Raw genomic sequence first — 27,129 nt, forward strand, 5'->3', positions numbered from 1 at the left:
ACAAGAAGCCACTGGTTGCTACATTGAGAGCCTACTTCTCCAGAGTCAGGACAGACCAGGAGATCTGGGAGGAAGCTACTGCAGTCACCCAAATCAGAAATGAAGGCTGCTTGGACAAGACTGGGATGAGTGGAGGTGGGGAGATGGAGAAAGACTTGGGATGTACTTTGGAAGTAGAGACAATGGAATTTGCTGATAGATTCTATGTAAGACTTTGGCCACCTCATGCGAAGAGTTGACTCATTGGAAGACTCTGATGCTGGGAGGGATTGGGGGCAGGAGGAGAAGGGGACGACAGTGGATGAGATGACTGGATGGCATCACTGACTCGATGCCCGTGAGTTTGGGTGAGCTCCAGGTGTTGGTGATGGACAGGGAGGCCTGGCATGCTGCGATTCATGGGGTCGCAAAGAGTTGGACACGACTGAGCGACTGAACTGAATTGAACTGAAAGAAAATAAAAAATGGGGCAGTGGCTGAAGGGAGGAGAGAGGACTTCTTTCTTTCTAAAGATCAGAGTAATAACAGTATGTGTATATGTTCGTAGGAAAGATCCAATTGAGAGAAAAAAGCTGATAATACATGCAAAAGGGGAGACATTTGCTAGAAGAATATCCTAGAGTAGGAGAGGTAAGGCTAGGACCTGGGGCCCGAGTGGAGGCTTGGAGTCTAGACAGACAATGCATATCGAGTTCTGGGTCCAGCATGCAAGCCACTGGTTTGCAACCTCTGCAACCTTTGCTTATCCTGAAAATATACTGGACATTGTGGGTCCTTCACAGTAGAAAAGTCCTCCTTTGGAAACATCAATATTCAGATCTTCCTCAGTGTAAACATTGCCAAGCTAAATTTGCTGCCCATAATTGGTGGAGCTTTGAGGGAATCATATACTCTGAAAGTGGTCAGCTGGATTTGGGTTTGGAATGAAGAAATAAAACCTGAGTTGATTTCAAATTTCACTATCCACAATAGAAGCTTACATCTCTTTTTAACAGTTTGGCCTTAGCCATGAGAAATAGATAGCCATACCATTTCAGCTCCTAGCCTAAAACTACTGACATCTCAAAGAATCTGATTTGTCTTTTAAGTGCATGCTGATATCATCACAGAACAAATGATTAATTTGGGAGCCCCTCTTGGAAGCTTGAACTTGTCACTTATCTGAAATGATGAAAACTATATTTGTCAAGCAATACTTCACCTAAAAGTAAACACAATAGTGCTCTGTGCACAGACTGAGCATCTGGGGCCCTTGGCAGCCCTTCTGGATTGGCCCCTTTAGAAAGGGAAGGCTCCCCTTGGGCCAGCATGCCATGCTGTTTCATCCATGGGAGGTACTGGTGTCAAACGGTCAATAGGCCTACTTCCTGGCACAAAATGGGGGCACGATGGACAGTTGCTAAATTAATGAATAAAACTGATTTCTGTCTGATATCTGAAGTACTGCTATCTCCATTAGACTCTGGACTTTGAATTATCATTTTGTCAAGTGATCTTATTAAGAAATGTGACTACAGCCTGAAGACTTTCTTTAATAATGCACAAGAAAATTAGCTTTGGGGGGCACATATTGATGCACTTTGTCACATCTGAGGTAACATTTGGATAAGAAGAGCCTACCTTCTAAGCCATTTAAAAGGAATTAGCTAATCCACAGTTGCCTTACTTGCTGGATCTTTCTGTCCTAAGAACAAAGAATTTTCAATTTATGCCTCTTTAATTTTATTGACACATCCAGTTTTCTTAAAGTTCCTACCTGGATGCCAATGTCAAATAGGAGATGGTAAGAGTGAACATTGACATTTTAGGAATCAGTGAACTACAATGAACCAGGATGGGTGAATTTAATTCAGATGACCATTATATCTACTATGATAGGCAAGAATTCCTTAGAAGAAATGGAATAGCCCTCATAGTCATCAAAAGAGTCCAAAATGCAGTACTTGGGTGCAATCTCAAAAACAACACAATGATCTCTGTTCATTTCCAAGGCAAATCATTCAATATCACAATAATCCAAGTCTATGCCTCAACCACTAATGCCAAAGCAGCTGAAGTTGAATGATTCTAAGAAGACTTACAAGACCTTCTAGAACTAACATCAAAAAAAGATGCCCTTTTCATCATAGGGGACTGGAACGCAAAAATAGGGAGTTGAGAAATACCTGGAGTAACATGAAAATTTGGTTTTGGAATACAAAATGAAGCAGGGCAAAGGCTAACAGAGTTTTGTCAAGAGAACACATTGTTCATAGCAAACACATTCTTCCAACAATACAAGGATATCACCAGATGGTCAATACTGAAATCCGATTGATTATATTCTTTGCAGTCAAAGATGGAGAAACTCTATACAATCAGCAGAAACAAGACCAGGAGCTGACTGTGGCTCAGATCATGAACTCCTTATGCAAAATTCAAACTTAAATTGAAGGAAAACCTCTAGGCTATTCAGGTATGACCTAAACCAAATCCCTAACGGTTATATAGAGGAAGTGACAAATAGATTTAAGGGATTAGATCTGATAGAGTGCCTAAAGAACTATGGACAGAGGTTTCGTAACATTGTACAGGAGGAAGTGATCAAAACCATCCCCAAGAAAAAAAAATGCAGAAAGGCAAAATGTTTGTCTGAGGAGGCTTTAAAAATAGCTGAGAAAAGAAGAGAAACAAAAGGCAAAGGAGAAAAGGAAAGATATATCCATCTAAATACAGACTGCCAAAGAATAATACAGAAAGATAAGAAAGCTGTCCAAAATCAATAATGAAAAGAAATAGAGACAAATAATAGAATGGGAAAGACTAGAGATTTCTTAAAAAAAAAATTAGAGACACCAAGGGAACATTTCATGCAAAGATGGGCTCAATAAAAGACAGAAACGTATGGACCTAACAGAAGCAGAAGATATTTAAAAAGAGGTGGCAAGAACACACAGAAGAGCTATACAAAAAAGATCTTAATGACCCAGATAATGATAATGGTATTATCATGTCCCTAGAGCCAGATGTCTTGCAGTCTGAAGTCAAGTGGGCCTTAGAAAGCATCACTATGAACAAAGCTAGTGGAGATGATGGAATTCCAGTTGAGTTATTTTAAATCCTAAAAGATGGTGCTGTTAAGTGCTGCAGTCAATATGGCAGCAAATTTGGAAAACTCAGGGGTGGCTACAGGACTGCCAAAGGTCAGTTTTAAATTCCAATCCCAAAGAAAGGCAATGCTAAAGAATGTTCAAATTTCTGCACAATTACACTCATTTTACATGCTAGGAAAATAATGCTCAAAATTCTCCATGCTAGGCTTCAACAGAACATGAATCATGAACTTTCAGATGTTCGAACTGGATAAAGAAAAGGCAGAGGAACCAGAAATCAAATTGCGAAAATCTGTTGGGTCATAGAAAAAAAACAAAAGGATTCCATAAAAACATCTAATTCTGCTTCAAGGACTGTGCTAAAGCCTTTGACTTTGTGGATCACAGCACACTGTGGAAAATTCTTAAAGAAATGGGAATACCAGACCACCTGACCTGCCTCCTGAGAAATCTGTATGCAGGTCAAGAAGCAATAGCTAGAACTGCACATGGAACAATAGACTGGTTCCAAATTGGCAAAGGAGTATGTCAAGGCTGTATATTGTCACCCTGCTTATTTAACTTATATGCAGAGTACATCATGAGAAATGCTGGACTGGATGAAACACAAGCTGGAATCAAGATTGCTGGGAGAAATATCAATAACCTCAGATGACACCACCCTTATGGCAGAAATTGAAGAGAAACTAAAGAGCCTCTTGATGAAAGTTAAAGAGGAGAGTGAAAAAGCTGGCTTCAAGCTCAACATTAAAAAAAACTACAATCATGGCATTTGGTCCCATCATTTCATGGTAAATAGATTGGGGGAACAAAAGGAAACAATGATTGACTTTATTTTCTTGGTCTCCAAAATCACAATAGATGGTGACTGCAGTCATGAAATTAAAAGATGCTTGCTCTTTTGAAGAAAAGCTATGATCAACCTAGAGAGCATATTAAAAAGCAGAGACATTGCTTTGCTGACAAAGGTCCATATAGTCAAAGCTATGGTTTTTCCAGTAGACATGTATGGATGTGAGTTGGACGATAAAGAAAGCTGATCATCGAAGAAATGATGATTTTGAACTGTGGTGTTGGCGAAGACTCTTGAGAATCCCTTGGTTTTCAAGGAGATCTAACCAGTCCATCCTAAAGGAAATCAATCCTGAATATTCACTGGAAGGACTGATGCTGAAGTTGAAGATCCAATACTTTGGCCACCTGATGTGTAGATCCGATTCATTAGAAAAGACCCTGATGGTAGAACTATTGAAGGCAGGAGAAGAAAGGGATGACAGAGGATGAGATAGCTGGATGACATCACTGACTCAGTGATGCCTGGTGTGCTGCAGTCCATGGGGTTGCAAAGAGTCAGGCACGACTGAGTGACTAAACAACAACATATATATATACATAATGACTTTTGATTTATAATGATGAAAATTGAATATTCATGTTTATTTTTACTCTTTCTCAAAATGCCACTAAAGTGACAAGAAAGGAATTTTTTTACAAGTTAGAAAAACACAAAAGATTCACAATGGGTGAGCAGAGGCACACAGGTGTCCCAATAGTAACTGATTTAGCTGAGAGTAGGAACCTAACTCCCTTCTGAGACAGAAGCCAGTATGTTTATGAAGAACCTTAGAAAAGCTGAGAACTGGAGGCACCAAGAACCTCTCAACTCATGGGAGTGAGTGCTTGGACTGAAAACAGAGAGTATGTTCCAAACATATATGAATTATACATGGATTCTTCTTATATACAGAGTATACAGGTGACTTATCTTGTCAGTAGGAAGTGGGTATTAAGTGGAAAAATTAACTCACAGTAATTTTCTACTTTAAGATACTTCAAAGTGAAAGAAGAGGAGTAGGAAAGGCAAATATTAAGATCCCAGGATATTAGTAGCCAGGCTTATGTCTCTCTGTTCCATCCAGGCAAGGCTTTGGAGGATTTCTTTCCAGAGAAACAAATGGACCTGTAAGAAATTATTTTCAGACAATAACATATAGAGCTACTTCCTCCACACAATAACCCTACAGTCAAGCCATCCATTCAGGAAATCAACCAGGACCACACACACACACACACAGAAAAGTCTTACTCTTTGATATTAAAGGAAAATTACAAGTTATAAGAGAGTTGAGAAAAGACTCCAGCATGAGAAACAGAGGCCAAAACTAAAAAAGCAGAAAGGAAAAAAAAAAAAAAAACACACACACACAAAAATTCGAACTCAGAAGACACATGCAGACAATGCAAATAGCAGAATGCTTATCCACCATCAAACCAAAATAAAATTTACATAATTAATATATCTATGAAATTAGAAAAGGATACTGGTAAAGGCAAAAAAATATTCAGAGAATAATTAAGAGATGATGGTAATTGAAAAGCCATAGCAGTAATACAAGTTCAATAGAAGAACTAAATGATATAACTAAGGCCATCTTTAAGAAAATATAACAAAAAGAAAAGAGATAAAAGATAAAAAGTTTAGAGAACTAACAGGAATCTCAGGACTAATGATCTAACTAATGGAAGTTCAAGAAAAAAGAATACAGAAAAAAAGTTATCAAAATAATAATGTGAGAATACTTCCCAAAACTGGAGGACATGAGTTTCTAGGTTGATCTGTCCAGCAGAGCGAATGAAAAAGTATAATACAAGGCATATTGAGATAAAATTTTGGAGATCCAAGTTCAAAGAAAAGAAAGTATAACTTTATAGAGAATAAAACTGGATCAGACATAAAGAGTTTGGAGTCAGAATGATATCTAAATTCTGGAAATTAGTAATCTTGAAAATAGAGATGCCTTTCAAAATTCTAAGGGAAATAAATTTCAATTTAGATTTAAAAAATGTAGACAAACTTTCTGTCAAGCTTGTAGGTAAAACCAAGATCTTCTCAGACATTAAAAAATTAAGAAAAAAACTATGTCCTATCCCCTCCTCCTTGTCCCGCATTTCAGGAAGTTAGCAAAATGAGGAGAAACACAAGACAAGAAGACACAGGTACAGGAAGAAGGAAATCCAATAACAATAATAACATAAGAGACAGAGTTAATTCTCTCTTCTGGCAAAAGGAAGTCTCAAGATGACAGAAGTACAGATTGGCAGAAAATAATGAAGGACTACAAAAGTTTGTACTCCAAGAGGAAGAAAAAGTGGAACCCATAGTTTTATTTAATGTTTGACCATATTTTAGGGAATTTTATACTCAGTTGCTTAGTCGTGTCTGACTCTTTGTAACCCCATGAACTGAAGCCCACCAGGCTCCTCTGTCTATGGGATTGTCCAGAAAAGGATGCTGGAATGGGTTTCCATTTCCTTCTCCATGGGAATTTTACGGTACTGAGCAGTTAGTGAAAGGTACATAGGAAAACTGAGCAAACAGCAGAATGAGACAATTATCACTGGAAAGAAATGTTTTAAAAATTAATGCAAAAATTAATAATGTACTATATACCAATCTGTTAATGTTATAGTAATAATATATAAATATTGAATATTAATTCAAGTAAAGATTATTATATAACTGTATTGAGAGGCTGAGGGAGAGAAAAGAAGTAAGTATGGGAGGTTGGGGTGTAAGAGACTTAAATTCTAATCTTCCATAATAGGAAGTCAACAGATAAGGTCTAAAATTGATAAAGAAATAGTAAGACATGAAGAATAGAGTACAGAGGTATATACCAGAAGATACATTAAAGACACTGAAAATTGCTACCTTTTAGAGGGACAATAGGTCAGGTGACTACTGTTTCATATCCTTAAGGAGTACTGTTTGGACTTTTCAATTGCATACACACACTCATAACCTAAAATTTGAATAAAAAGTCACATATGAAGCAATGTAGGAGAGAAGATTTATTGTGACTATTTAAAAAATGTGTTATAGCATATAATATACTGTTGATACATATAGATTATTAATAAATTCCTAAAAAGTTTTACTAGTTGCTAATATAAAGGTTGTCTCATTATCAGAAAAATCAGCAAATACATAAACATTTTTACTCTTCATTCCCTAGTAAAACATTTTTTACTAAGAGTTGTGGATGATCAGAAATATGAAATATACTCCTTACACTAAACTAACAGCCATGACAGCTAATATTTAATTGGTGTAAAATGTATACCAAGCATTATTCCAAGTACTTTAAATTATCTCACTTAATTCTGTGAGATGGATACTATTATTATCTCCATTTTATAGATGAGGCCCGGTAAAATGAAGTAACTTATCCAGGTCACAGGACTTGTAAGAGATGGGGTCAGCATTCAAACCCAAGCAGAAGGCTTGAGAGCCAGTGCTATTACCCACGGTGTCACACTGCTTTATAACCTAGTTGAGGAAAAGAACAAACAGAACTAAACAACCTTATAAGATCTAAAAGAGTCCAACATAATGTCGGAAGAGATGTCTCAAATGCACGCAAGCATACTTTTGGGAAAATAAGTGTATTACTGTAGGATTCAGAAGAGATGGAGAATCTTTCTGGCTGATGGTCAAGGAAGACTTTTCTTGGACCAACCTGGGCAGGGAGGGCATTCTTTGAGAGAAAGTCAGGATGTAGAGGTAGGAACTGGATGCCAGAGATCAGCAAGGAAAGAAGTTTCACCAGGGCATTGCAAATTTTGTTCATTCATACATGACTGATGAGAACAAAGCAAGGAGGACCTAATGTCAAATTACAAAGGGACTTGTTGGTGTCAGGCTAAGAAGACTGGACTTGATCCTCTGCAAATGGGAAGTCATTGTTGAGCAGATGATAGTTTAATCTGGACATTGTACCCATAAGTAATGAAGAGGAGGTGACAAAAACAGGGAAGGGTTTATTGTGACAGTCTGGATGAGAGTGTTCGAGATCAGAGAGTGGTTAATGAGAATGCAAATAAAGGGCTGCATCCTGGATGGGAAGAATTTGACATGCCAAAAAATGTTGGAATTTGTCTTTTCTACCAAGGAGAAATTTTTTCAAACTAGAAAGGATGCAACTGATATGATGAAAATGGAATTAAATTGCACGAAGTTCAAGTAGAATGAATTCAAATCACTAGATTCAAACAAGTTACAACCGAGAGTGATCCAATCAAATACTGAGCAATTATGATCTTGAAGCAGATGATAGGATTTCTTTTAAAATAAGAAAAAGTTTTCTAGAATTAATAGTAATGTATGCTCAATAGAGAAAATAAAAACAGAAAGAAGAAAAAATCAGTAAGCTTACTCCACAGGTATATACTTAGATGACATTTTGGGTTACTTTTTTCTTTTATTTATAACTTTTTTTCATGTTGATAAATAGTCAAATGGATGATGCTATTATATATAGAACTTATCATTTTTATCTTGCTCGAATAACATTGTAATAAAACATTCCATATTCTGTTAGAAATTTATTTGTATATATAATTCTTAATCATTATATAACGTTCAGTAATGTAGGTATACATACTAAAATATATTTAACCAAATATAGTTGGATATTTAAACGCTTTCTAAAAAAATTTCTTTTTACGTAAGTGTAGTATCCTTTTATTTACTCTTTTCTGAATTGTGAACTGTGTCTATAGACTAGTATTCCAGATAAAGCTTTTTGGAAAAAACAGGAGAGTATGAAAAGAGCAGCCAGTTTAAACATAATTTCTATTTAGTCAGGGATGAAACAGTTAAACTGCAAAACCTTAGTGAGACAACAAAATGACCGTTTGTTTTAACCACACTGCTGCCCCTGAAGGACAACTGATAAAGACACATGGGAAATAGCATGTAGAAAACATCCACGGAGGCACAACTAGGGTTTGATAATTAACTGCAGAAGCACACTCTAGTTAGGTCTATATTTGTGTGTTTTCATATTCCATTTACATTTATTTATATGTATTTGAGGGTTTCTTGGACTGCAAGGAGATCCAATCAGTCCATCCTAAAGGAAATCAGTCCTGGATATTCCTTAGAAGGACTGATGCTGAAGCTGAAACTCCAATACTTTGGCCACATGATGAGAAGAACTGACTCACTTGAAAAGATGCTGATGCTGAGAAAGATTGAAGGCAGGAGGAGAAGGGGAAAACAGAGGATGAGATGATTGGATGGCATCACCAACTTAATGGACGTGATTTTGAGCAAGCTCTGGGAGTTGGTGATGGACAGGGAAGCCTGGCGTGCTGCAGTCCATGGGGTTGCAAAGAGTAGGACATGAACAACTGAACTGAACTGATACATATTGGTTAAGTTAACTGGGAAGAAGGACATAGTACATTCTTAAGTATGGGTACAGTTATCCCCCAATTCATCCTCAGTTCAGTTCAGTCACTCAGTCCTGTCTGACTCTTTGTGACCCCATGAATCGCAGTACGCCAGGCCTCCCTGTCCATCACCAACTCCCCGAGTTCACTCAGACTCACGTCCATCAGTCAGTGATGCCATCCAGCCATCTCATCCTCTGTCGTCCCCTTCTCCTCCTGCCGCCAATCCCTCCCACCATCAGAGTCTTTTCCGATGAGTCAACTCTTCGCATGAGGTGGCCAAAGTACTGGAATTTCAGCTTTAGCATCATTCCTTCCAAAGAACACCCAGGACTGATCTCATTTAGAATGGACTGGCCAATTCATCATATTGTTGTTTAAAAACCCTGAGTTCATGGAAATGGTAAAGTTTATGGAAAAGTGATATCTGAGCCAGTTCATAACCCACTGACACTTACGAGTGAAAACAGTGTGTTTAGAGCAAGCAGACCAAATATACAGCACTCTGTGGTGTCTGCAGTTGTTTCATTCTGCAAGACTGTATATTGTGATGTGTGAGTGGTGTGATGATCACGTGCAAAATCTTTAGTACACTTGATGGATCAAGTGCAAAATCTGGTCATCACTTTTGTGTAACTTTGCGCTGGTTAGGTAATCCTTGAAATTCACTTAGGGGAGGATCATAACACTTTTGTCAAGGAGTGGATGGAAGACTAACTGAGATATCGGTGATGAACACACCAGAGCATCTGAATTACCTCCATATCATACTAGCACAAGATTTAGTGGGAACTCATAGGATAGGTCACTGGAGGACAGCCAGAAATCCTCCTCACTAACTCTGAGAAAACATTACTAGCTCCTCAGATGGAGCAGTGAGAATAAGTTGGGGTCAAAATTGGATGGATGATGGAATCCCCTAGGTTTTCACTTAATGGGAAGTCACACTTGGAACTTCCCATGGATGTACTGGTAATAATGAGCCCTCTGATTTGACCATCAGGCACCGAGAGTGCCTCTCAGAATATAGTAAACAACAAGGGTTATACTATCCAAATCAAAAGGTTTATCCAACATGCTTATAAGTGTCTGTCATGTTGTCAGTTTTCTCACATATATAAAACACAGTTTTTTGGAAGTCAGCAAAGGTCACTACTGTTGTTCCTTATAGGCTAAGATTACTGGACAGGCTGAAATTATAGCACAAGTAAGGTTAACACTACTTAATTAAATCTGATCTATTAGATAAGGGGGCAAAAAGGAAAAAGATACTTTTGATTATAGGACTTCTATGGTGGCTCAGCGCTAAAGAACCCGCCTGCAATACAGGAGACTCAGGTTTGATCCCTGGGTCAGGAAGATCCCCTGGAGAAGAAAATGGCAACCCACTCCAGCATTCTGGCCTGAGAAATCCCATGGACGGAAGAGCCTGGCAGGCTACAGTGCATGGAGTCACAAAAGAGCCAGACACACTTTGAGACTAAACAACAACACATTTGATTGTGCTGTTCTTGATATAATGACTTATTTGGTTCTTTGCTGCTAAAGCCCACCAACTCCAGAGCTGAAAACTCTGATCTCATTTTTTATCAACTTTATGGGGGTGCTATTTACATAAGCCAAATGGCATCATTTACAGTATTCTGTGTGATGAATTTTGACAAATGCATACACACAAAACCACCACCCCAATGGATGTTATACAAAGCTTTTTTTTGTCGCTCTCAGAATTTCCCTGTTGCCCTTTTGCAATCAGTCCTCTTACCTCTTTGGCGTGCCCACTTTAGATGGTCATTAATTATATTTCTATCATAGTAAATATTTTGCTTGTTCTAGAATCTCACACAAATGAAATCATATAGTATATACTCTTATGTGTCTAGGTTCTCTTGGCCAAGCATGTTTTTCAGATTCATTCATACTGTTGACAGTAATCGCTGCTACTGCTGCTGCTGCTTAAGTCATATCAGTCATGTCTGACTCTGTGTGACCCCATAGATGGCAGCCCACCAGGCTCCACCGTCCCTGGGATTGTCCAGGCAAGAACACTGGAGTGGGTTGTCATTTCCTTCTCCAGTGTATGAAAATGAAAAGTGAAAGGAAGTCGCTCAGTCGTGTCCGACTCTTTGCGACCCCATGGACTTCAGCCTACCAGGCTCCTCCGTCCATGGGATTTTCCAGGTAAGAGTATTGGAGTGGGTTGCCATTGCCTTCTCCCATGGTATCACTAATCTGTTCCTTTTGAATACTGAGCGCATATGAAAGTACAAGTGTATGCATGCACTACGGTTTTTTTAATCCATTCAGCTGTTGATGGACATTTGAAGTGTTTCCACGTGTGGCTATGATGAATAAAGCTGCTAGGAGCATTTATGTGCAAGTCTTTTGTAGATATGTCTTTCTTTTCCCTGGGTCAATACTTAGAATTGGAATTGCTAGGTCATGGGGTCACAAAGAGTCAGACACAACTGAATGACTAACATACAAGGTATCCATTTAACTTTTTAAGAAGTGACCAAATGTTTCCCAAAGTGGTTGTACTATTTTACACTCTCACTAGCAATGTACAAGAATTCCAGGTGTTCTTATCCTCACTAATAAAAGGTCTTTTAAAACTTTAGTCTCTCTAGTGGGGAGTTAGTAGTAACCTACTGCTTTTGATTTTCATTTCCTTGATGAATAATGATGTTGAACTCCCCCCCCCCCCCCCGCCCCATGCTTGTTTTGGCCATTCAAATATTTTTTTTTTCCATAAAATGTCTTCAAGTAATAGGAGCAAGAGATGGGGAGGTACCTAGATCTGAATGGATAACGATACCATTCTTTGAATAAAGCAGATTTGAAGTAGAGAGAGGGGTGGCTGAAAGTTAAAAGAAGCTCACTTTCATGTATTTCTCAAATAAATTCAAAATCATCTTATCTTTTATCCTGGAAAATTCTTTACTCTCTTTTCTACCTATTGGGGTTCTAATCAGATACAGAGGTCATGGAAGATTTATCTAAATTATGGATTATGAGAGAGAAATGGCCAAAGTTGAATTAATGCTTTCAGTCCTTATCTTAGTATCTGCTGTGTTTATTAAACAAGTCAATAAATTCTAGGGTCATAAGGAAGATAGACTGGTAAATATAACAACCATGTATTCAATACTTACTCTGTGCATGAAATTGCACTAGGGAATAAAAGACAAAATGAAAAATTAGATCTTGTAATTGCCATAAAGAAGTTCAAACCTTCTTGCAATTTAGAGTTATCCTTCAGTGAGCCCATATGTGGCAGAATGTACTAAAAAAGAATCAGCAAGGAGAGGCAAAGGGCTTTGAAGCACAAGGATTAATATGTAGGAGGAAGAAGAAAGGATACTACAGAAGTATTAGAGGAGGTGGTAAAAAATGGAGACCTCGAGGAAAGAGCATTTTCACCAGTGATTGCAGTCAATGTTTGTTTGAATCACCTTCTGTATAGCAGACTATTTGGGTTTACATGAAAAAGTACAATTTATTCCAGGGAAATGCTCATCTTTAGGTAATTGGCTTTTATTTGACAACTAAAAGTGAAGTAGTAAGAAAATATTTACCCACTAATGAATCCTTCTGAGAAATATCAAGGAACAGTTATCTTTAATTATGTATCAACAAATATAAAGTAATGCGTAGTGGACAGAGCACAATTTTAAAGCTACTGAGACCTGGATTCAAATCTTGGTTTTGCTATATGTATCTCTTGATCCAATCATTTTCTCCTTTGAGCATTTGTTTTGTGTGAAAATGGATGTACTAGTCGTTTGCTTGTGGCATTGCCAAGATGGCTAAGCAGTGAGGTTAGTCCTCAAACTAAGAGTAGCATATGTGATGTGATCCTTAAGTACACATTTCTTTTTTCTCTCCTTACCCTTGTGCAATTCTAATGAGCTCAGATTGTAATTTTGCTTTTTAATTTGCAAGATCATAAATCAAGGCAAACAAAATGCAGATGGGATTACAGGGGAAGTAGGGAGGGGGACAATGTTAAACAAATCTGAATCTTTGTAAATGACCTAATTTTGCCAATGGTGAAATTCTACTGGGTAAGGAAAGAAGAAGGGGAATAGTGGAATGGTCTCAACACTATTAGCATCTCATTGATATTTCTGTTATAGATTTTTCAGATTCTCGGTCATGATTTTTTTGAAATACATTACATGAAAAGTGGGCATGTCCTGGTATATGAAGTGCTCATTCATGCCTGTCATTGTCACCGATTGTTGGTAATAGTCATTGAGTATTTACTGTGAGTCACACAAAGTACCAAGTGTTTTACATACATTACCTTACTTATCTTTCACAAAAACCCTATGAGGTAGGCAACATTATCACATTACTTGAGTTACAAATAAGTGATTTGTGTCACAGTGGTTGGCTACCATGCCACATAGAAAGTGAGGGAGCAATAGAGTCAGTATGTGAAATTAAGACAATATGACTCCCAAACTTCCCACTCAGCCTTTGTGCTGTGTTGCTTCCCATCACACATTCACACATATACACTAACACACATATACTCACACACACACATGAACGTACATACGCACGCATACACACACATACACGTTCACATACATTCAGAAGCACAGCCACACACACATTAATACGCATACACACATGTATATAGACACAGAGTCAAACACACAGATACATACACACACATACCACACAAGTTTCTGGTTCCTGCCACCACCTCTACTTTGGCAAAAATTCACTGTCGTCTTACAAAATCAGGGCTTGGCTAGAAACATTTGCTCATGTGAGTCAAGCATCATGTTTCCATCTAGCCTCTGAGCCTTTCCTCACACACAAGGAAGCCAGAGGCAGGGCAGGATGCCACCATGCCAAGGGCAAACATCACATGATATTAAGTCATTTTTATGGGGTACTGCTAAACCTACCCCTAGTGGAAAAAAAAAAAAAAACAACTAAATTTGATGCAGTACACTGATATCTTGATTAGTGAATTCCTGAAGAATAAACTCCCCTTAAAAGAAGCAGGAGTCTGCTCTTCAGTTTTCATTTACTTTTTACAAATACACTTATTCTATGCAGCACAGCTGCCCTGGTTTGCAACTGTGTGACAAAATATCTCAGAAAAAAGTTTTGATTTTCATTGGCGACTTTAAGATTGATGGGATAATTCTAGGCTGAGTTATGAATGCAAATATGAAATAGACTGATTTAGAATTGAGGAACTGAAAGATACTGAAAGGTGGTGGTCCTTTGGTACTGGGTCTGACTTTGTGAGCAGGGGGTTTTGCAGAGAGGGTGATGCTGAGCAGTGTAACAGAGGGGTTAAGGTCCTAAGCCCCAGCTCCACCCTTCACTGCAAAGTGATCTGGAGGCACTTAACCTCTGTAAACACCAACTGCCTCCCTGACAGATAGAGTGATAATATCTGGCTTAAGGTTTTGTGTCTCTAGGCTTCCGGGAAATGGCACTTCTTTTCTTTCCACTGTTCCCTCCTTCCCCTTTATTATTTGTACTGTATTGTGGAGGCAAGGGATTGATGGAGCAAGGCTTATACCTCAGGCCTCTTCGAGTTTCTGTCTACATTCTCTCCCTTGGTTACCATGCCTTCAGCCATATCATCTAAGCTCCAGCTCAGTTCTTATCTACATTTTCATCTTATGCTATAGACCTCCATGTGGACACCCTGCCAAGGCATTTTACTTTTAATAAGTGCACCGAATTTTTATTTCTTCCCTAAATTACCTCTTGACTTTGAAACAGTTCTTTCAAATAGGACCTCTAGGCTCAAACACCAAGGCGCTGAGTCAGCTTTAACACTTCCCCCACCTTGTTTCCTTATCTATGAGTCACCAAATTGTAAGTTCTTCCATTGAAACATGTTTGGTAAGAACAATCATAAAAATTCAAATGGCTATAATAATCATGTCAAGGGTTTTTTAGAGTAACAAGATTGTTTCCTTAACATACATTTATGAATCTAAAATTAAAGACATTTCTGTTTTCCAATCTTAAGTGGCTCAACCACTGCGCAGTTAGCTGTAAAATTGAGTCTTTGCTCAGTCACCCCATTGCAACATCCTACACACAACTGTGAAATTCACTCAACTTCCTGCTTAAAATCCTCAACAGTCCTCCAGTGCATCTGAGCAGCACTAAATGTAGAAAAGCCTTGCATTTAAGGTTCCCTCAAATCTATTGCCAGTCTATGTTTCAACCTTTTATTGCTCCAATTCAGTTCTACAAGCTCTCCTTAAATGAAACTCCTTACTCCTCTTGGAATAAACTGTGCTTTTCCTGACCCCAAATCTCTGCTCATACCATGCTTATCTATTTTCATATTTTCCCTATTACACTGATATTCATTTGTCGTATTTAGTTGAATCACTAGGATGTCAGCCTCCTCTGCGCCCAACAGCCATGTTCCTTTCTGTCTTCTCTGAACCGTCATAGCACATTGATTGTGGCATGCTCATGGCATTTATCACATAAAACCTCTCTCTTAGGTTACAGATTCTGGAACACAAGTATCACCACTTTCTTAGTGTGCTTCTGAGTACTAAGTGGCCCTCAGTGTATTGAAAACCTTTGATGTAGTCATTGAATGGTGCCTGGGACAGTGGTGGAAGCCATGTTTTCTAACCTCTGAGAAAATCATAGAGCTATTTTCTATTTTGTTAAATGTTTTTCAACCTAATTATATAAACATTGCTTTGGAATTGCAAAGCTCTGTAGAGCCTATTTTTGTCCCAAATCTTTCTTGATCAATGGGTACCTGAGTCCCTGAGAATACACAGATGGTTTTTTATGGATCAAGTATGAAGGCTCAGGACCACTGCTGTCATCAGATGTAGCTGGGTCTCAAATAATCTCCCCAAATTGCCTAATTCAGAGTCTTTCACATAGAAGAAAACTTTGCTGATTAATTCCGACAAAAAGAATATAGTGTGGTAGAGTAGGGTAGGTAAGTAGAGGTTTGGGAATAAGACAAACTGGATTTAGATTCTGGCCTGGTCACTTACTAGCTGCACAGATTTGGGTAAATTGCTTACCTTCTCAGCTTGCTTCCTCATCTATGAAACGTGGACAGTTATCTCCACTTTAAGAAGTTGTCACGGCAAAACAGTGTATAATGTCTATATTGGAACACAACAAATTGAGGCCAAAATAATCTTCAGTAAATAACAAATTTGAATATTTAATTTTTCTTAATCATGCATAGATTTTTATCATAGAACCTTTTTCTAAGTTGAATAAGTGGAATTTTTTTTTTTTCAACATTCTGAGGAAATGTTGAAATTTGGGAGTGTTGTTACTGAAAGTATTACTAGATTCCACTCAGTTACTTCTCATAAAAGTTCCTTTAAAAAAGATGAATTATCAACTAAGTAATTTGGAAGGTAAATGCTTAGAGCATTTAGTGTGGTTAAGCTGGGTGATAGACATTTTTTCCCCTACATTTGCAGACTTCAATGTTTTCTTTGAATAAAAAGTTATCACATTCACTTAATAAACAGTTCTAACAGGCCTCATAGTTAAGTCTTCTAGCAACTCCATAACTGGCCTTGATCTCCAACTATTTTTTATGATGCCACCTTGCCTTTCACACCATTTCTATGAGCTCAAGCAGGAATGTACACTACCTGCCTATGATGGTGTAGCAAAAGGGAGTGGTAGTTAAAGTCAAGGGAGGCTCTTGGAAAAATAAATGAAGATCTGGTATAACTTCTAAAACACTCTGAGCCCTTATACACTTTGTGATTTTATGCCAAATATGGAAGTAAAAATAAGGTATTTTGGTATCAAGTTTGAGGATCACATTAGTTGGTTTTAAAAGCACTCCCTTCCCCTTCTAAGGTGAAGGGGAAAGGGTGTTTTAAACTCTTAAAACTCTAAGGTGTTTTAATACTAATTGGCTTCAATGAAAGCCTATAGGAGTTCCTTTCCTGGAATGTTCCTAGCACTGGGTGACACAGAGTTGTGTTCAGTACAGTAAGCATGAGTCAGAGAAAATACTGTTGTTGAAACTGTTGTTTTCCTCCTTGTAAAGCTCACACTAACCAATAAAGAGTGGTCAGAAAGCATTTAGGAAAGGATAAGAGGCATGGACTCCACAGCTGGTCGGCGGACCAAGGCATAATTTCAAGTTGGGGATTTCATTTAATCAGGTAAAGGGTCTGGGGGGATAGGAAACCCAGGCTAGGACTCTGCTAACCAGCTCAGTTAAACTATTGAAGGGAAATATGTTCTGAGTTGTTCCCAGGAAGGTTGAATAACTGACCCTTTCATCAATGTCCTTTCGTGTTTTTGACCAGCACTGTCATAGCTCTGTGGTTCTCAACCTGGCTGCAAAGTAGAACTACGCAGAGCGCTTTAAACAATCCTGATGTCCTCCCGGTCCCAGGGATTTTAACTTCAGGTGTAACTTGAACATTTGGATTTTAAAAACATCCCCATGTCATTTTAAGGTGTGGCCACCCTGGCAAATCTCTGGCATATACTTAAGGTTTTTCTAACAGTTTCCTCTTAAAATCCACCCTCTTACTATTTAGCTTTCGAGCGCTCCGTTTTTGTTTTTACAACTTTCTCCCAGCCGACACATGCTTACAGCACAGGACGGTGACTTTCTACTTGCAGTCACACTACAGCAGTCCCTAAGTAGAATCCAAGAGGTGTCCTTGGTTTATAAGGAATACCCCTGGCGATGAAAGCGATTCTCATGCAGACATGCTAAGAACACTGTTCACTCCCTGCTGTTTCTCGACCTGTTTTCTCGGATGGTTTCCCGTTTGCTGTTTTCAGATTACAGAATGTTCAAGGAGACAGAACGCGGTGGTTCTTCCCTCTCATCTTCTTGTTGCCACTTGACAGACCTCCAAGTTGAAGACGCCAGGTCCCTGGGTGGGTCCTGTTTCTCAGCTCCCGGGGAAAACTCCAAGCCTGCCGCACCTACCGCTCAGCTTTGCCGCACTCAAAGGCGCTTCATTAACACTTAAACTAATCCAGATTCCGGGAGGAGGAACGCCTACCTACGCCGCTTAACCATTCCTCTGGCCTCCTTTCCCCCCATTATTTTGTTTACGTAAGAAAGCAGATATTTACATTTCCACTCGGCGGCTCATAGCAGGCCCCACCCTAGCAAAGAGAAAGCAAGGGTCCCAGGGTCCGGCGCCGACGAGCTGCTTTCCCTGCCTGGGGCCCCTCTTTTTCCTCTTTTTCGGATCCCAAGGGCCCGTGAAGATGGGGCTCCCGCCCTTACTCCGCCCAGCACCTGGTGTGAGAAAAGCCCTCGCCCACTCATCTCGTTCTCAGTCCTTTGGTGAGTCAGAGCCCCGGCCCCGCCCAGGGCGCTAATCTAACTGTTATTGCTTAACTTCAGAGCGCTGCCCCGACTTCAGCTCGGGTTTTCAGCCCGCTGTGTCTTCACCGCGGAGGCCCACGCCGGGTCCCCGTCCCCGCGCGCCATGAGTCCCGTGCGCCCGCGCGCCCGCGCGGTGCTGAGCCTCCTGGGCGGGCTGGGCCCGCAGCTGCTGCTGCTACTCCTGCGTCCTCTGGCTGCGTCGGGTGAGTGGGGGTCCAGGGCCGAAAGCCCAGCCCTGCGGCTCAACCTTCGGGCAGGGTGGAGGGGGTGGAGGTCGTCGGCACGACAGCCGAGGAGTCCGCGGAACGCGGCGGGTGAGCCACGTGGGCATCCCTAATCGTTCCTGGAATCCTCCACCTGTAAGGGTCAGCCCTCCTACTGGCACGATCCCTGGGAACGGAAAGAGGCTCTTCGCTGCTCACCTGCCACTAGGAGGTTTACTATGCTGGACCCCAGCTGGCAGTGTTTTAGGAGTGAGCCTTCGCGGGGAGAGGGGGCAAACATGGAGAAGCCAAAAAGACAGGCAGAGGTCGAAGAGAGTGAATCCTTCGCGTCTCCTTAAGGTTGGGAAGCCAGATCGTTGACCACCACAGGGTCCAGTCGTGCACAGACTTGGCACTACAAGTTTGTGCGTCGTCTCCTCCAGGTGTAACGTTCCAAGGGGGCGTCTGTCTGTATTGTGTGCCTCGAAACAGTATCTCTGTGAAACTCTAAAGCTCTCTCTATGTATATGATAACGAGGGGCAGGAATTTCTTTTAGTTTTGAGTTAATTGACAGACAGGAAGCCTTGCAAGTTCTTGATGTGTCAGCTCAGCACTGGATGGAAATATGTAGGCATCAAAAGCCTTTGCTGCCTCCCTTATTTGTCTTGGAAAAGAATGTTGCTATGAATTGAAAAGTGGTATTTCCTTCAGTTTTGTTTATTCCTTCCTAGGTGACTGCAGCCTTCCCCCAGATGTGCCTAATGCCCAAGCAGCTTTGGGAGGTCTTACAAGTTTTCCTGAAAAAAGAACAGTAACCTACAAATGTAACAGAGGCTTTGTAAAAGTTCCTGGCAAGGCAGACTCAGTGATCTGTGAGAATAATAAATGGTCAGAGCTTGCAGTATTTTGTAATCGTAAGTTCTTCATTTCATTTTAGAAAAGTTATGGGAATGGAATGTTTCTTAAGTTTAATTTTATCCCTCTTTGGAATGACTGGTAATTGATAGTTTTCTAGCATTATTAATCACCTGGGCATACCTGTTGGCAATTCACAATCTAGCTAATTGATGGCATTACTTCCTGGAATAGGTCCTGCTCTTCATTAACAGGTTTATTTTTTTTTCCTAACAGTGTAACTCTTGAACTGATTAATAGCGAAAATAAACAATAGGTACTGTTTAGGGAGTAAATTATCTATAACTATGTTTGGTAGTTACCTTGAGACACATAAGAGAGTCCTCTGTAGGATTTGCCCAGTACAACTCTGTGGTGATATTTTTAAAAATTCTCAATCTTTAAATATAAATCTATCTTTATAGTCATTGCCCTAGTTTAGCCTTGACATGTACAAGTAAAAATAAAAATTTAATTCCTGTGTTTGAACAACTTGGAGCAATAGAAACTACAGTGAACATAGAAACTGCCACAAGTACTTTTTGAAATCAGGTGTGAAATCAGTGTTAACGTTTTGTTTTTATTTATCCATGATCCCAAGGCAGGAGGTTGAAGGACATGTCTCTACACATGTATCACGCTTTAGTGTTTACAACTGAATAGAGTTATTCTGCATAGACTACTTTGTCTAATTCTTCAAACAACTCCCTGAGGTTAGTTAAGGACTTATCCACACTTTACAGTTGAGAAAGCAACTCCCAGTTAAACAATTTCCTTGGGATCAGGAGCTCCTTATGCAGAAGAGCCAGTGAGTCTGTTGATCATAGATCTAATGCCCCTTACACTATATGATGCCACTATAAATTTGCATTTGTCTAGATGATTCCAGTTTTTAAATACTTCATGTGCTCCATTGGCTCATCTGATGCTTGCCTCCATAGGTTGTCCTGAGGATTAAATGAGTTTACATGTGTAATACATTTACCAGTACTCAATAAATGTTAGCTATCATTGTTAACTATTACTATTGTCCAGGACACTAGCCCAGGGATCTGGAAATGCTGGTTCTTATCTATCCCTATGATACATGGGACAGGGTAAGGGAATTGGCCTTCATTGAGTCAATGCCAGAATGATGCCAGGCGACTGAAATAAGTTACATTTTCTGAATTGTGGACATAGTGACTTTGGTGTACCAAATCTACTTCACAGGGCTCTAGTAATTAGGGAATGAAAATTTCTATGTGAATATGCTGATACACTATCAATGCCATAGTGACATTAATATGAATACTATGTACAAAGAAATACAGATAAAGAGTGATCTAAGGACCAGATAATTAGACATCGATTATAACAGCAAGTGATACTCATTTTTTGTTGTTGTTGTTTTGTTAATACTTTTAGGTAGCTGTGATGTTCCAACCAGGCTACTTTTTGCATCTCTCAAAAAGTCTTATAGCCAACAGAATTATTTCCCAGAAGGTACCACTGTGGAATATGAGTGCCGTCAGGGCTACATAAGGGACCCTTCTCTCTCAGGAAACATAACTTGTCTTCAGAATTTTGTGTGGTCCAAACCTGATAGATTTTGTAAAAGTGAGTATGGTTTTAAAGAGTAATCTTAATCATATGGTGTTTGGGGAAAATGATGTTTCTTCCTTCACTCATAGCAGAAGTCTATGTGTACATATTATTATTTAGAATGTTTCTTAAATGAACCATTAGAACCAATTTGTTTTAAATTAGGCAAACTAAATACTTGTGAGCCAGAAATATTACTTTGCTCACTGATTTCACATTTAAGGTTTCAGTTCAGTTCAGTCGCTCAGTCGTGTCTGACTCTTTGCGACCCTGTGAACCGCAGCACCCCAGGCCTCCCTGTCCATCACCAACTCCCGGAGTCCACCCAAACGCATGTCCATTGAGTCGGTGATGCCATCTAACCATCTAATCCTCTGTCATTCCCTTCTCCTCCTGCCCTCAATCTTTCCCAGCATCAGGGTCTTTTCCAATGAGTCAGCTCTTCGCATCAGGTGGCCAAAGTGTTGGAGTTTCCAACATCAGTCCTTCCAATGAACACCCAGGACTGATCTCCTTTAGAATGGACTGGTTGGATCTCCTTGCAGTCCAAGGGACTCTCAAGAATCTTCTCCAACACCACAGTTCAAAAGCATCAAGTCTTCAGTGCTCAGTTTTCTTTATAGTCCAACTCTCACATCCATACATGACCACTGGAAAAACCTTTAACCTATGATTAAATTTAGTTTAAGGTTACCTAAAAATGCAATATTGGTAAAGAACTCTCCTGCCAATGCAGGAGACTTAAAAGACGTGAGTTCGATCCCTGGGTCGGGAAGATACCCTGGAGAAGGAAATGGCCCACTCCAGTATTCTTACCTGGAGAATCCCATGGACTGAGGAGCCTGGCAGGCTACAGTCCACAGGGTCACACAGAGTTGGATGTGACTGAAGTGATTTAACATAGCGCAAAATAACTTAAGTGTATATTTTAAAGAAAGTGAAAGTTGCTCAGTTGTGTTTGACTCTTTGTGACTCCATGGACTAATACCTTGCTTTCTTGAAACTGATAAAATGAAGGTACAATTTTAATAGTTGGATAAGTAATAGCAATGGTTCAGATGGTGAATTTGCATAGACATGCCTGATAATTTAATGAAAAAAATAAATTTATATTCTTTCCTAGAAAAATCATGTCCTAAGCCTAGAGAAATAGAAAATGGTCATGTCAATATAACAACTGACATACTACTTGGTGCAACCATCTATTTTTCATGTAACGCAGGGTAAGTCTGAGCATATGAAACACTATATTTAACAACTGGAAAGACAAATTAGAATTTAAGATAGAAACTTTTAGATTTGTGACAAGCAATAAAACCACCCTCTGCTCAATGATGAATTCATTGCAGTTAAAGTTAGTAAAATGGGGCAAGAAAGGAATATTTTTTATAATACCACCAAAATTCTCTCAATCACTAGATTTCATTATAAAGTTTTAACTGTGACTTGTAGATGAAAAAACTTGTGATAAGTTGATGATCCTTGGAGAAATTAAATCTTTTCAGTGTTGAAACCAGTCTTTACCTAAATAATGAGTTTGCATTTGTTTGTTTTCTTTGTACGCGAACAATCCGTTATAAGATATCAAGGGTTAAAAACAATCATTCCTAGTGTAAAAATATCATTCTGACCTAAGATCTTTTGTGAGTCCTCTATGTATGGGAAAGGAGTATTATCATTGAGGATTATCAGTGTTTCAAGTGCTGCTAAAAGCTTTATATTCATTTTCTCATTTAATATCTGTAAATTGGACTATGATATTTTATTCTGTGTGTGTGTCCCTGTTATTTATAAAGCTACCAGTATCATTTGTCTCCTGTACTAAACACAGATATTTGGATCATTAATAACAAATCTGGGGATACTTTGAACCCTTTAAATATAAGTACATTCTACTATTCTATGGAATCTGTATTGATCTTTTATAACTCAGAAATAGAAAAGATTTAAGCATCTGTATTCTTTAAAAACGTTTTAAAATATTTTAATATTTTCTAACATATGCCTTACCCAAATAAAAAATATTTTGCTTATCTTACACTTTTTTATCTTTGATGTCACCCTTTTAGATATAATTTTTTCTTTTCCTTTAAACTGCCAAATGAGCTTTTATCAACTATTGTTTTGTCTCTATCTACTGGTGTAACAAATATTGTAAGGCGCTATTCTGAAGGATTTAAGGGAAGTCAAATATGTGTGAGTGGAACTTAATGTTTTTTTTCTTCCCTCATTATTTTAGATACAAATTAGTTGGTGCAACTTTTAGTTTCTGTGCTCCTGTGGGAAATACTGTTGGGTGGACTAATGAATTTCCAGAATGCCAAGGTAAGACTGAAAAAATCTAAGCACTCTGCTGTGGGACTGAATAATCAATGATAAATTGCTTTTTGCTCTTTAGAATTACCGTCAGTATATGTTTGTAGTACCCTCACCTTCCAATGTGTGAATGTTTTGCCTAGTTTATATAACTCTATTAGTAATACGTCTTAATTTATTAACCATGAGGATAAAGGATTAAAAAGTTAACTAAGGTTTATATTGTGCTTGGTCATTTATTATCTTATCATTCCTTCTAACAGTCAAATAAAATAGATTTGGGATTTTTTTCCCCTCCTTCATAATTTTTAATTTTTTGGTGGTTAAATACTATTCATTAAAAGGTCTGTACGACTTGACCCTATATGCCAAAATAAGTGGCCAAAGTAGGCACTTAACCCAGACCTCTTGATTTCAAGCCCATCATTCTTCTAAGACCTAGTGTTACCTTACACTAGATTCCTTTAAGGATTGTTAACTGAGCTAATTATGTTGAAATGTTTTAAACCATGAAATACTTTTATCTTTGGAGAAATAAGCATATATCGTAATGAAGAAATATCTGCACTTGAAAATTCTGTCTTCTCAAGAGGGAAGAGGGCACAGAGGCTAGTTTCCTAAAAGGGTATATCAAGTTAAATATATGTGCATTAGAGACATATGTCTCCTGAAAACAGAGGAATATGTATGTGCAGTGTTTTAAAAAGTAGGCTTTATTTCTCTCATCCTCATTGAAATTATTGCTCGTTTCAAGTTTTGGTGTTATTAAGTGCAGGAAACTTGAGTAGAGGTAGTGTAATTTAACAAGCGTCATGCTCTCTGGTAGGGAATGTGTGGGGTCAACTGATAACAAGACAAATGAAATGAAGCCTTGCCAACAAGGAGTTTGCTCTTGCCACACCCGCCTTGGGCCCCACCTCCTATATCTACTATTTCTTCCTTTTTTTCATTATTAGTTTCAAATATCCATCCTTACTACCTACCATCACCTTTCCTATGTCATCCAGTTAGGAATGCTGTAACTGATACTAAAGCGAATATGGAAAGCAAGCAGGAGCTAGACAGTATCTTTCTTTCTGACAGAGGCAACAACTTGTCACAAAGTCTGGACAAGCAGTCTCCCAGTTGAGGCCAACATATTTACAAGCAACTGCTGTCATGAATTTCATAGAAATGTGTACACCAAGCATGCATTCCAGCACAGAAGAGCTTTTGTGCTGCAAACCCAGTTTCTCTTTGTGTTTGCTTTCAGCTAGTCCAGGTCCTGCTCTCTGTCTAATATCTTCAATTCTGTGGTAAAACTCCTGATGTTCATATTTTTCACTCTGACTCTCTTACCTGGCTCTGCAACTCTGCAATCACTGACATCTGTATTCTGTGGGAAAGAGCCCTTTTCATTCAGCAACCCCATGTCTTCAACTACCCCTATTAAAGCCCTACTTCTCCTAATGTAGACTTTCCACCAAAGACTTCAAGTAGAAAGTATAAATTCTTAAGCAATGAGGTTTTTGACCTCAACTGAGCACACAGCATATCTCAAGTATGCACTCTGGGCTTTTATCAGCACATGAGGCAGCATTGATGTCCCTTTGTGAATGTGGATATGGAGGTGTGGATCTAAAGAAGGAAGGAACAATGGACTTATTCAGAACTTTTCCTCGGTCATACGCCAATCACAGGTGATACTTGTTCACCTCTGAAGAAAGCCTCAATGTCAGAAACACCTGTTTTCCTATCTCTCTGCCAATATTTTCTTTTCAAAAATAATTTTAGTTGACTGCTAGTACACACTAGCCTAGAATCAGTTGCTGCTCTATACTATCTGTCATTCCAGTCCCCTCTCTTTATCTTAACCTCTCACTTATAATCACCAAATATTTTTTCCTTTATCTCCTTAATATATTTCTCAAACCTGTATTATCTTCTATATATAACACTTTTAATATGGTTTACTAGCTTTCATTTAGACTTTGCAATAAGAGCTATTTCTAACATTTTCAGGGCATAGGACAAGAGTATAAATGGAGGTCCCTAATCTAAGATTCATCCATTCTCAAGTTGGTGCCCCCTTCTTGCACTGTGAGGGGTCTCTGATGCCTGTAAATGGATAGCTCAATCTACACACCCAAATCATATCCCCTATAACCCTTAGCCCCACTCCATTGAATTCTGGCCTAAAGGTGGACACATCAGCAGTATAGACTATTGTCAAGAATATGGACAGGGAGAAGCCCTGAAAGGAGTGTTGGCCCAGGGAGTTCTGGGTACCAGTTCCTGGAGCGTGATTTAGAATGGGGTGGGGAGGAGCTCTCATTGAGCATACTATCTCAGCCCTGCAGATTCCCCATCTAATAGAGAGAGGCACACCCAGAGGAGGGCAAGAGCGTGGCCTTTCCATGTGGGAGCTAGGCAGGAGTTCCACTTGCTCAAGTGATGCTGACTGCAGTGGCCTCCAGCCTCCATTCTCACACCCCTTTAGTGTTTTATCCAGCCTCTACCCTGTCATGCATCTGAAACACAAATGTGACTGGTCTCTTCCCTTCTTGAAAGAGACTTGGTAGTATCTCCTCATCACGTCCAGCGCACCAGGTCTAAACCCCTGCATACAGTGTATAAGTCTAGCCACGGTCTATCCAATTCTCCACACTTTACATCTCACCCTCCTCCTTCACAAACTGCTGAGGTTGTCTGGATACCTCAGACTTCTTCATGTCCCTGCATCATTTCTTACGATACTGCCTTTGCCAGGAAATCCCTTCAGCGCCCCCTACCCCTTTTATTTTATTTTTTAAGAGTTTGCTCGCGAATTTCTCCTCGAAGCTTTCCCTGACTGTAACTGTTCGTTCTTTCCACACCACTGCGCGTGCTTCTATGATAATCCTCACCATTTCGTATGGAAATGATCTCTTTGAATGTCTCTTTCCACTATAGTTTAAGACAGAGGAACTGTATCTTACTTGGTTATACTTCTATTTATAGAGCAATGACCAGTATGTATTAGATGCTCAGAAACTGCTGGGACCGAACTGCTGTAATGTGTGTTGTCAATACCCACTCAGCCCAGTGTAAATCAGATTAGCTTGTTTTTGTCCCTTGCTTTGATCAGTGGCCTAAAAGTAATTCATAAATAGCTAGTATTGTCTGGGTACTTAAGAGTATTTGATGTAATTTGACGTCCCCATGTGATCACATTGCTTTCTTGCTTAAAAAAAAAAAGACAAGAAAAACAGGTTCATGTCTCTAGAGAATGTGGAACCACTGAATCAGGGGAGCTGCCAGGGAGAGGCCTCTTTTTATAATATAACAATCAATGCTTGTATTTGTTTTACAAATTCAGCTGCTCAGTAAGATTTACTTCAAATAAAAGGCCAAGAGTCAACACATGCTTTAAAAATTTTATCCTGAAAATCAAAGTCTAATTTTGACTTTTAAAATCTTTTGCTC

The 27,129-nt window shown here is 39.1% G+C and overlaps 1 protein-coding gene across 10 annotated transcripts in view; it reads left to right on the top strand.

The window, feature by feature from the left end:
- Positions 1-17,379: 17,379 nt before the first annotated feature.
- CD55 (CD55 molecule (Cromer blood group)) overlaps positions 17,380-27,129 on the top strand; it is a 28,688-nt gene continuing 18,938 nt past the window's right edge. For 7 of the 10 annotated variants that reach the window (XM_024976222.2, XM_015475004.3, XM_015475005.3 and 4 more), the window contains exons 1-5: positions 18,717-18,890; positions 19,623-19,805; positions 21,193-21,384; positions 22,493-22,592; positions 23,609-23,694. In XM_024976222.2, the coding sequence (XP_024831990.1) occupies positions 18,791-18,890; positions 19,623-19,805; positions 21,193-21,384; positions 22,493-22,592; positions 23,609-23,694 (661 nt within the window). In that variant the 5' untranslated portion in view covers positions 18,717-18,790. 10 annotated transcript variants of the gene reach the window in all.

The sequence above is a fragment of the Bos taurus genome, chromosome 16 (assembly GCF_002263795.3).
Source record: "Bos taurus isolate L1 Dominette 01449 registration number 42190680 breed Hereford chromosome 16, ARS-UCD2.0, whole genome shotgun sequence".
Lineage (NCBI taxonomy): Eukaryota > Metazoa > Chordata > Mammalia > Artiodactyla > Bovidae > Bos > Bos taurus.